The following is an 11,968-nucleotide window of genomic DNA, read 5'->3' as shown; positions in this document are numbered from 1 at the left end:
GACCCCAATGACGTCGACAGCTAAATGGCTGACGTAGTATTCGTCTATGAGCTCAGGCCAATCCCCACGGATCCACCTCTCCTCCTCAGTCCTCAGGGCGTTGGTGAGCCAGTCTCTCACTGTAGTCTGCAAGAAGCCACAGCACACGTTTAAACACGCATCATGGTTGCATTACTATGCCTGAGCGCTCAAAGAACACAGTAACACAAACCAGATGATTCTAGAATGCATCTGCCACGGATTTCACTCTGGCAGAAGCCGCTGTGACATGCTATGCTATTTGCGTGATTTATAGTATTGTTTTCAGAGCTGCATTTTTACCTGTTTGTATGACAGATACTGCTCCTCTAAAGGCTTGATGTCATCCTCTGAGAGCAATGGCCCCAAAGATTCACTGTCTAGGTGTTCCTTTAGTTCCTTGTGCTTCAACACATCCCTGAAACACACAAATGTAAAGCCAAAAGCAAAAAAAGGTTAGCAGATTTAGATTTTAGATTAGATTTTTTAAATATAAAAAAGCCTTTAATGGTTCATGGCAGCCAAGCACTGAGTTTTAAAAGGACATGGGCCTACGCATTGCGGCCATATTGGCCTTCATCAGGGCATGATGTTAAGGTTTGGTTTAGGTACACTCTAAAAACAGCTGCTGATTCAAAGTAATTCAGACAAGTTGTCTTTTATCGACACGTGTAATAAACTGATAATAAACCTAACACTACACTACAACGTAATCAAATCAAAGCAACACAATTTTATTCAACACAACTTGAGCAAGCAAATCCTTTAAAGTTCCACTACGCCTATTCCAAAACAATAAACACATGGGTGCATCTACATCTGCCACACAAACAAACCCTGTTTACACTTTTGTTGACAGAATTGTTTGTCACACTGTCACACACACACTGTCACACACACGACTCACACTAACACACACACACACACACACACACACACACACACACACACACACACACACTCCCACACACAAACACACACACACACACACACACACACACACACACACACACACACACACACACACACACACACACACGTCATGACACACACAGCTAAGCTTATTCTCACTCACGTTGGAAAGTAGCTGTTGACCCAGAGAAGAAGGTAGGCGCAGTCTTCCACATCCAAGTTGGTCTGAGTGAACTCCCGCAGGCGCCTGGAGAAGGCTTGGTGATACAAGCGGGCGTACATTTGACAGACGTCTAGTTTCATGGGGTAACATTGTTTTACGTCCTTCACGATTTTTAGGAGATCAGCTTGTACCCTCTTTCCAATCTTACACACCTGTTTCTTTAGGGCAGTAGATAATTTGTCTGCGCCCTTCTCTTCATCCTCCGCTTTATCGACCCGCGAGTCGACGATCTTCTGGACGAGGTTGTTGTGGTTCAACAAAAGCTGCCTCGGTCGCCATTCCGGTGCCTGTTGTCCCTCGGGTTCTAGCCAACGTTTGTCCTGTTCTTCCTCCTGCTGTATCGCATTTACGGTGCTGCGTAATGCTGCCAGATTGTCCTCACCTGGCTTGTCCTGGAACGTTTCGTGTACGACCATCCACAGACGCACTTGGAGGATCTCGTAATCCATCTGAAGTTGGTCGGTCTCTTTGGCTCTCCCATCGGCATCGACCGAGTCTTCATCGGTGCCCGGACCGAAGATTGCATTTTCCCTCGCTATCAGCTGCAGGCTGGCTTCGGCCAGCCGGTTCTGATGCAAGTTCTCCTCAAAGCTCAGGACCACCTCCGGAACTGTACATAACAAGTCAATTCAACATTAAATCCAACTACTGAATATTACAAAGCCGTTATACGAAATATGAAATAGTTTTTTGGCACATAAGGAAAAGGCAGCGTAATGAACAGATAGTGCACCTGTTTCTGGAACAGCGTCTACGGCACACCCTGCTGCTCCGGTTCCTCGGCGACCTCTGAACGGAAGTTTAATCTTGGGTCTGAACTTCTTCCCATCACTCACAGCTTTTTTAGCCACTTCACCGCAGACCGTTTCTACGTTGTCCGTTACGTCTGCAAACGACATGTAGATATGGTTAATTATGGCAGCGCGAAGCCCACACTAATATATTCTGTTCGTCACCAGCCTATGCGATAACATCTGTACGGAAGCCACCTGGTCACAGCATAGTCTCGGGATTCGTGAGGTTGCCCCATTGGGGCAGTAACGTTATCGGGTTTCACATCTTACTGTAGCCTATCACTTGGTGCTGTGTGATGCGCTTACAGGAAGTGAACTCAATCTCGCCAGTCAATTTACGCCAAGGTATGGAATAGCACTATTTGAACTGAATTTGAAGTCATTCGTTTAAGAGAATAACAAATAAAAATGATAGGCATGGATAAAATAAATATTAGGCTAATCTGTGTAACAACATACTGTATATTGGTGCTATTGGTCGATTTTTTGTTATAGGGTTCTTCATAACAAACATTCTAGAAGTTGAAGCGCATCAACCTATAACAACCTATCAGTACAGTGTGTTTTCAAATGCATGGCAAAAATAATGAACTGACTAGAAAGGCGAATTATTAATCGCTTGGAAAAGTATGCATGCACATTTTTCAATCGATAAAAAGCGCATTCCTAGATTCTACTCACATTTTGATTTGCCATGTAGTCTGATGGGTTTTTCTCCCCTAAAAATATCTGTAGCCTACACAGATCAGACGCTATAAAATAGCGGCACGGATCGAGTCAATAGGCTACAGCCAGTCTACACAGCTTCAGGAGTAATTGGCTGTTGTCGAGTTAAAATATCAACAAACATCATGAATATCGGACTGCAGCTATAACAATATTCCCCATCAACCCCTAAAAAAAGTTGCAAAGCCATCCACATGCATAATGTCTTGAATTATTAGATTACAGTGCTGACCTACATGCCGGTCTGTCTGTCTGTAGACTATATGTCAGTTAGTATGACCATATAGTAAGAATTAACCTACCTATAGTCGCCCTCCGGCGCGTCAAATTCGGCAGTTTGACCATTATTGTCCCGTAATGTGTCCCTCTCTGATAAACGGTACGTTCTGTTGAGGTGCTGTGTCACTCCGTCGTTTTATGTCCTCGCCTCGCCTATGGAGGGGGCTGGATGCTGTCATCGTGGACCACTGCAGATGCCGCGATCAACACTTTCGGTTTCACTGTTGATGTAATTCCATTCCATTTTAGAGCGAGTCCCATAATTCCACTCACTGATGAAGAATAGAAAGTTATTCTTTATAGATCTGTATCATGCCAATAATACAAAGTTGCACCGGAAAATGTTTGTTTACAAGTAGGCTTAGATATAGGTCTGACCATAGTTAGAGACAGACATTCCCAGTTAAGGTGGTCTTTTAGGTTAACTGAATTTCCCAGATTCAGAGGAAGCTTCTGTCCTGCGACTGTTACCCTACTGAATTCTAGGTCTATTCTGGCTATGGCTATCACCAGACTAAGCTCAATCTTGAACATTAGTCTGGGGAGTCTGCACCTTATTTCTACTGCACAAGAGGCGTGATCACTGTCATAGTTCAAATGACTCTGTACACTTTTGGATAGTCCTTCCACTAATCAGACCAAGGATCCGGGTGAACCTTTTGGATAAGCTAGTTTGTGATTGGACCGAGAAGATCCACATCTATGGATGAGTTGCCCTTGAGCAAGGCACCTAACCCCCAACTGCTCCCTGGGCTGCCCATTGCTCCAGATGTGTTGGTGTACTCAGTGTGTGTGGTCCCAGCTCACTGCTCCAAGTGTGTGTGTTTGAAAATTGGCACATGTTGGCACACTACACCAGGATGGGTAAAATGTGAACAACAGATTTCCTCACGTGACTACTCACTTCCCCTTTAAATTAAATCCAGCGATTCCTTTTTTTCAGTGCAGCTGCTGCTGCAGAAGCAGGGGGATTTTTCCATGGGAGGGTTAGATGACGCTGATTTGTTATCTCTCCCATATTGGTTGAATGTTCCCACCTCATCAGATCCAAGGAAATCCCTCCAAACATTATTTTGGACTGACATGAATTTAAGAGAGCAGTCTATACGCCGCCAACACAACACACTAATAACATCTCTGAAAAGTCTTTAAAGAGACACGATCACAGAAATGGTCCTATTTGATACCCAGCAGATGCAGAGTCTACAGAGATAGATAGAGGTCTAATGAGGACAGGTCTAAAGTCACATCTCGACCGAGTAGTGGTCAGCTCTTGTAGAGAAGCCGAGGTTATCGGGTGTATTTTCAATGTTTTTCAACACCCCCAGTGTGTAAACGAGTGACCACATTTTCAGGGGTGGGGGACACTGATGTTGCTTTACTTTGGAATAGCACTTCAGGGTGGAGGTGACGGTGACCAGTGAGGAGAGGACAAGTGTCCAGTATCTTTGGTTTCGGTTGGAGGAACTCTATGAACCAGACATGTAGAGGATTTAGAGAACATTGTTGACACAAGAGCTTGTTGATATCCAAGACCCTTTCCCCTAGGGGTGGAGTCTTATCTTGACTCCCTCCAACTTCCTGCAGTGGTCATCACTGCAGGGTAATTGCCCTTTAGAGCAAATTAAAGCAACTTTGTTTATGACTAAAATCAAACTTCAAAAGTATTTAGCGGGATTTGTTGTTAAATTTAAGAAAGATATCATAGCTAAAAGGCTATTTCTAGATAATTATATATGTTTTGAGAAATGACAGTGGGGAAACAGGAGGAGACAGTGTCGGAGTGTCAACAAGCTAACCTTGGGAGCTCCTGGAATTCATCTATCTATCTATCTATCTATCTATCTATCTATCTATGTTTGTCTTCTAAAAATAAAAGTATATGCTTGGTCCCATGGTTTGACCTAGTTTAGAGATGCCTTTCTTGCCTTTGTGGTTTAGAAATTTCAACATCGTGTGAAACCACTGGAGACAGTGCCAGTTTGACACACTCTGGTCAGCCTGATCAGTCCCTTGAAACGTCCCGATTCTTCATTTCTCCTCCCAAGGCCTTGATATTTCCGCACTTGAACATATCATGAGGAAACAATCCACAGCCTCTCCAAACGTTGCAACCTCAGCTTGCTGACCACCCGACCTTGAAAGTGAAAGAAGTTGCTACACATTTGTCATAATGGGGAACCTGGAGAGCAATGTGAAGAAAAGCCGGCTTTGCGTGTGTTTTCACAATTCATGTGACTGCTCTGAAACGGTACTTGATAGAGTTGTGAATCAGAATCCTCCCTGTAAATCCACTGTAATTTCCCAACTATTAGCTGCAGCCTATACATTGACAGTACACATCAACAAACATTTAAAACATGTGCATCAACAATGGCTTTTCACAGCTTTCAATGATGTGTGATATTGAGCAATAAAAGATGGAGAGGTCACCAAGGCCAAAGTTTCTGTCTGACATTGTCCTTGATGGAACAATACGCACAGCTGTGCTAAGGCTAACAGAGTTGTGTAAAGCAAAACAAAAGCCATGAGCACAATATAGCAGTACGAATACAAATCATATATCTTGAAAGTCTGATGATCATTTTGTGTTCTTAATGCAATTGTTAAAACATAGCCTAATTGCAAAAAAAATGGAAAAAGGTTCGCACACTTGAAATCCTTCTTTTTCGTTTTATTCACATTCACATTCTGTGCTCAAGAAAAGAAAATAAAACGAAAAAGAAGGATTTCAAGTGTGCAAACCTTTTTCCATTTATTTTTATGATTTACCCTTGTTCTGCACCTTGACCTGGGATGTGCACAAACTTTTTTACCATAAAAACATAATTGCAACCAAAGCAGCACATCCATAACCAAACCCTCTTAATTATGATGTTTGACAAAAGCCTATTATTGTCCTGGAACAAAACACAACATCACATATATCTCCCTTTCCGCCTTCACAAAACCGGGCCACACAGAGGAAGTCATAACTTAAGTTGAAAGAATAGAAACACAGTGTAGTTTAGAGGGGGTTTTGCCCCCCAAAGGGGCCGGCACAACTGGTGGTGGTCACAACGGGTAGAGTGAAGTCATGTTCAGGATGGGGCATATATGTGTGACCTTGCCGGACGTGAGTTAACCATTATATAGGCGGTATATAGTGAGCTGGTCAACAGGAAGAGGTGGCACCATGAGAGGAAATGTTTGTTGAAGTGTTGATGTATTTTTTTTTTGTCTGGAAGAGACAAAACAGTTTGCTTTTCTGCTGGTCTGGATTTGAATTTGCACCATTGTAACCTCAAGCCGTGTAAAAGCAAGCATGGAGGCGGAACCCCATGAGTTCTCGGTCTCTTAAGTGGGGGAATATGCTCACAGCTGGTTACCATTACCTCAGAATGCTATGTTTTTTTCTGCAGATCTCCATAATGCCACTCCCCTGTAAAATCGTTATGCCTTTTTCAGGCTGAACGTTTAGACTCAACAAGTTCTCATCCATCTTCAAATCCCTTCTCACAAATTCACATTCCAACTTGGCAGCAAAAAGGAGTAGCACGCAAAAAAAAGCATGCTCTGCAAGATCTCTTGCCAGGGTCATGGAGTGCTTTGCTGGGGGATCATGCAGGAACCTACTGCGCAGGCAGGAACCTAAAGAGATGGGAGGCGTGATAGGAAGGTGGTGGGTTGAATAAAGTCAGTGGTGAAACAAAATGCTGCAGCATGAGCAGGTACAGGCTATAGCCTCACTCCTCCCAGAACCTCCTCTACTCTGAACTCAACCAGTGAGCCCTATACTCTGCTCCTCGTCTACCCTCCTGATTCCCCAAGACCTCCTCTGTTCCTCAGTACCAGGAGGACCACTTCACCACTTCACCAGGAGGACCACTTCACCCCTTTCTCTTAGAACGTATTGAATTAAAGGAGAATTTCGGTGTGAAATTGAGCTTAACTGTACCGAAACATGTCAAGGTGTACTCACACGTGTTGTAAGACGCACCTTCGCTCACCCCCAGCATTCCGAACTCCTCCGTTTTCAGCCTAGCTTGCAGTAGCCTTGAATCTATTAGATTGGGCATTACGTAGCCTATGCAGCTAAATCGCTATTTTTAAACCATTAAAAAGGTTCCAAGTAACTCCACACTGCATTGGTAGACTTCTGAGGGTCCTGACATTTAAAACGAGATACTGAGAACTTTGGAAATGCACAGGAAGTTTATTAAAAAAGACTGTTTACAAGCAGTGCCTTCATAGAATCTCTCCGCTGGGCGCCATCTTGGAATCAAGTCGCGATAAGCCGACTGACGAGCACGAACGAACAGGAAGGACAGGGGAACATATTGCTAAAGTAATTCCATAGGAAATATATAGTTATACTGTTTACATGAGCATGATGAGTAACAAAGCTCAAAATGTTTGCAATATGTCCCCCTGTCTTTCCTGTTCGTTTGTGCTCGTCAGTCGACTTATCGCGACTTCACCACAAGATGGCGCCCAGCGGAGAGATTCTATGAAGGTACTGCTTGAATAAACAGTCTTTTTACAGTTTTTCTCAATTGTTTACACACAATTTCTGGTACTTGAGACACAATTCCCATAATATGTAGCTCATGCACCAACCTCCTGAACCAATTCTGCTGAACTATAAGCACAATTTCTGCTTTACACTCAAATTGCAGTTCTATAACACACTGTTTTCAAAGCACTACACACAATTCTGTGCATTAGACACAATTTTCATGAAGAAAATCTCTTGTTTTCACAAAGAACACACTGCCATTCAAATTCTAAAGCTAACTGCCCTACCATGCACACTGATTCATCAGATGGGCAAACTCTTGTCACACAGTCTTACAATTAGCAATCAGAGCTTTACGTAAATAAACTTCCTGTGCACTTCCAAAGTTCTAAGTATCTCGTTTTAAATGTCAGGACCCTCAGAAGTCTACCGGGGCAAGTCCTTTCGCCGTTACAAAACGCTATTTTTATACCTCTTCTACTGTTCCAACCAACACTACACTTACGTGGTAGTGAGTAGAGGGTCCCTAAAGCCAAACCGAAGTATCCCCACGTCTTTATGTGGTCGGATAGAGAGTCCAGAATGAATTTAATCGAGTCAGTACCTTTCCGGAAATGTCACTGCTGCAGCTAGCAACGCGTTAACAACATTTTAATAACATTTCCGGAAAGGTACGGACTCGATTAAATTCATTCTGGACTCTCTATCTAAAGTGCATTTCACTCCGGATTATCCCTTTAACTCTGCCTCATTTCCAGGGTGAGAGATGAGAGATGAGAAAATTAGACTCAGCAGTTTTTCAGACGGTTCTGAGCCCAGCCTCAGTTATTGCGCAAAGAGTCGGGCAGCTACAGTCAAACAATTGCAAATTGTTGAACTTTCATATTGAGTAAGTCTATCTGCTCATAAAAGGGAACGTTTACGGTAATAGTCATTATGAATAATATTTCATTGTGAATATAGGCCTATTCTCAGATTTTCAGATGCTGAGAATGTTACTTTTGTAGCCTACTTCACTCAACTGAATATGTTAGGCCTATGTCGATAATGTGGTACATATACTGTAAGTTATTGTTTTTATTAATAATACTGTATTTTATTAGCCTGCCTGGGTGTTCCCATACTGCCTTGAGCAGTGATTTCATTCCCGCTGCTAAGGCAGTCGGAAAACTACCGCCCTAATTTTTGCCTGAGATAGGGGACCAATCACAGAACAGAGGGGAAAGCAAGACCACGATGAGCTATGCACAGACGCTTTTGATAGACATCCGTGGCGCCCAATGAACGGATTTGGGCATATTTTTCAAATACGAGAAAATGAACGTCTGATTGCCAGACCACGTCTCATTTGAGAAGGTGCTAGCCAGGCTAGTATTTTATATTAAACTGTATAAACACAGATCTGTACCTGTCTCCTTCAGTGATATTGTCAACATTCAGCACTTTGATAAACCTAAAACAACCTGAAATGAGATAGGACTGGGAGTGAGGGATATCCATCAGACTATTGAGTTGAAGCAGCATCATTTTTACCGTCCACATACAATAGACACACAGTGACATTTCCTTTTTCCCTAGACAGAAGGAAGTGTTCCATGGCTAATAGATGATAATAACTCCCCTCCCACACACACACACACACACACACAAATAGTAACATTTCCCTTTCCCTGTTAGGAAGCTAATTGAAATATGGCTAATTGACAAAGACCCAGTGAATTCCCAGCCTTAAATCCCCCCCTACACACTTTTCCTGTTTCCTTTGAGTCCTCCCTATGCAGTTCTCTGAATATGTTAGCCGCAATGAAAAAGCACTCAGAGCCAAACGGCCTAGTGGCAGTTTCCAGCTCCGCTTCCCAGAAACCACGTGACTTTCTCCTCTCTGCAGCACAGCCTCTTAACTCATCCTCTCTGTCTGCCTGTGTGTTAGAGCCCCCGCGCATGCGCGCACGTGTCGGTGGGCGGACGGAGGGTGCGGGGGGGGGGGGGGGGGGGGGGGGTGCTGTGGGGGGGGATGGGGCTGGGAATGTACTGTACGCAGCCTAGAGCAGACCACTGCTTTTTGGCACACACTGAACTCCTCACGCAATCGTTTTCAAAACAGCTGTTGAGCTCTATGGGCCATGTGCATTAAGCAGAGCTTTTTGCCTTGTGGCAGTTCACTGAAAGTCCCTGAAACCCCCTGAAGTTCTGGGACACCCCACAGTCCCCTCTCCGTGGCCTGATTTCACAATTTTGAGATTCTGCATGGGAGAAAAATATGCAGTTGCAAAATGAAGTTTCGATTTGTTTATCAACTACCTCTTTGAAAAAAAAAAAAAAAATCCCTTTCGACATATTGTATTTGTAACAGTGAGGAACTCTTTCCAGAACTTGTGTCCAGAAGCCTTCCCTGATTTTCATGTAATTTACATGAAACCTACTGTAGGTCAAGTAGGTGCATGCACATCCCACCTCACTGGGGCCAGGTGCAGGACACAATAATGGTAACAGTGATAAAAGACGGTAGATGTCCGCACACGGAGACTCCAAAACCGACAGGGTTTATTTAAAACCACATGCAACGTTTCGACCCACCAGGGTCTTCTTCAGGCATGAAGAAGGGAAGACATTGTAAATTGGGGAAGACTTCTGGACATGAATCATAAGACATGTAAATTGTCCCTGGTGGGCTTCATGTAAATGTCCCTGGTGGGTCGAAACGCTGCATGTGGTTTTCGAAGAAGAAGTCTTCCCCAATTTACGATGTCTTATGATTGCACCTGACCTTTCGGATGATTTCAGGGATTTTTTAGTAATCACACAACTTCTTGTATTTTTGTAATCGCACAACTTTCTTACAGGAAATGACTTGGGGGCTTTCTAGGGAAAGACTGGGCAGACATAAACATCAGCTAGACACAGATATAAACATGAGCTAAGATGAGTCCATTGATATTCTACAGTTACGGTCTCAGAACTGTTTGCTTCTGCTTACTCTCAGTCACTTTAGTGCCTCTGCCTCAACACATACACACTGTACATACTGTACATCAACAGATGCATCAATGCCCACACAGTAAAGGGGTTGCATTGCAGCACATGTACATGTATATACAGTAATGGTTGTGTTTTGTGTTTTTGTCATTTGTTGAACTTACTGGTCACTGAAAAGAAGCAATGCCCTTGTCAATTACTTGAAAATGAGTGCATCTTTTGTCTTGCGTCATCTTGTTATTTTGTAAATTTGTGTGTCACAGGTACGCTGGCCCGAGTTATTGTTAGGGAGTTGGGACGAAACATCAGTGCTCCACACTGCTCCACTGTCATAGATGCTCTCTCTCTCTGTTTTTCTCTCTCTTTCTCTCTTTCTTTCACATACTGTACACACACACACACACACACACACACACACACACACACACACACACACACACACACACACACACACACACACACACACACACACACACACACACACACACACACACACACACACACACACACAGACACACATGCATACAAATACCCACACTAAGGCACACACTTTTAAAATACTACTCTTCCACTAAGCGAATTGCATTCACAAAAGACCCTGGAAGGTACCATACTCTATTTAATTTAAGCATTTTTGTTGGAAGGAATTGGCCGCAGCATTGTCTACGGACCTCATTAGGAAACCAAGCATGTGTCAAGGAACAACCTTGACATTCAGAGCACACAGTGTGGTGTGGTGCCAAAAAAGCGGAGAAAGAAACCTTGTGCAGGAAGAACAGAGGCCTATAACTCTTCTGATTTTAGACATGTTGTTATTATTGGATATTGCGCTCAGGCATCTTTTCTTGAAAAAGCTAGTTTATTTATACTTTTATTTTTACCTATTTGTTTGTTTTGAGCACAAGCCTTATCGTTTGTTGATTAAAGGGATCTCTGCTCTTCCTTGAAATGATCTCTCACTCTCTTTTTTGGAAAAATCCCTTTCAACGTATTTATAATAATGAGGAACTCTTGTAGCGCATGTCCAGAAGCCTTAGCCAATTTACTTATTAGGGCCATGCAGAGACATGCTAGATGTTAGGGCTTACATGGAACTGGACAGGAACTGCATTTAAGCTGTGTCGATGGAAACCATAAACTATGTCCACTCACTCACAATACACACACACACACACACACACACACACACACACACACACACACACACACAAATATGTGTAGAATGGCTGTAAACATAAAATCTTCCCCCCTCTCCAACACTACAGTACTGTATGTTACACTATCACATTAAAATCTATAATTTTAGAAACGTTTGGCATTTTGGTTTACTAAACTGAAACTTCATTCTCTCATTCCATGTACTCCTCTGTCTTTATTTCAAGTTTACAGTATGTATTGACATGTGCACTAGGAGTGCCCCTTTCCTGTATGTTTGTGTTACATGTAAAAGAAAAAAAGATTGTGGGGTAGCCCCCAGGCATCTTGGACCTCCTGGTTGAGCTCAAGCAAAACGCATGTCCAACACCCGCCTAGTCTTGGGGG

At 43.2% G+C, this 11,968-nt stretch overlaps 1 protein-coding gene across 2 annotated transcripts in view; it reads right to left on the bottom strand.

Moving 5' to 3' along the window:
* The window catches only part of tnfaip2a (tumor necrosis factor, alpha-induced protein 2a), a 13,522-nt gene extending 10,477 nt beyond the window's left edge, over window positions 1-3,045 (bottom strand). For both annotated transcript variants that reach the window (XM_062550814.1, XM_062550815.1), the window contains exons 1-5: window positions 2,976-3,045; window positions 1,887-2,039; window positions 1,094-1,763; window positions 322-436; window positions 4-126 (exon numbers count right to left, since the gene is read on the bottom strand). In XM_062550814.1, coding sequence (XP_062406798.1) covers window positions 4-126; window positions 322-436; window positions 1,094-1,763; window positions 1,887-2,039; window positions 2,976-3,018 — 1,104 coding nt within the window. In that variant the 5' untranslated portion in view covers window positions 3,019-3,045. The remainder of the gene's footprint in view (window positions 1-3; window positions 127-321; window positions 437-1,093; window positions 1,764-1,886; window positions 2,040-2,975) is intronic.
* Between the last annotated feature and the right edge of the window lie 8,923 nt (window positions 3,046-11,968).

This window comes from Sardina pilchardus, chromosome 12 (assembly GCF_963854185.1).
Source record: "Sardina pilchardus chromosome 12, fSarPil1.1, whole genome shotgun sequence".
Classification (NCBI taxonomy): Eukaryota; Metazoa; Chordata; class Actinopteri; order Clupeiformes; family Clupeidae; genus Sardina; species Sardina pilchardus.
Note: the sequence above shows the minus strand (reverse complement) of the source record. Positions and strands in the feature narration are given on the sequence as shown.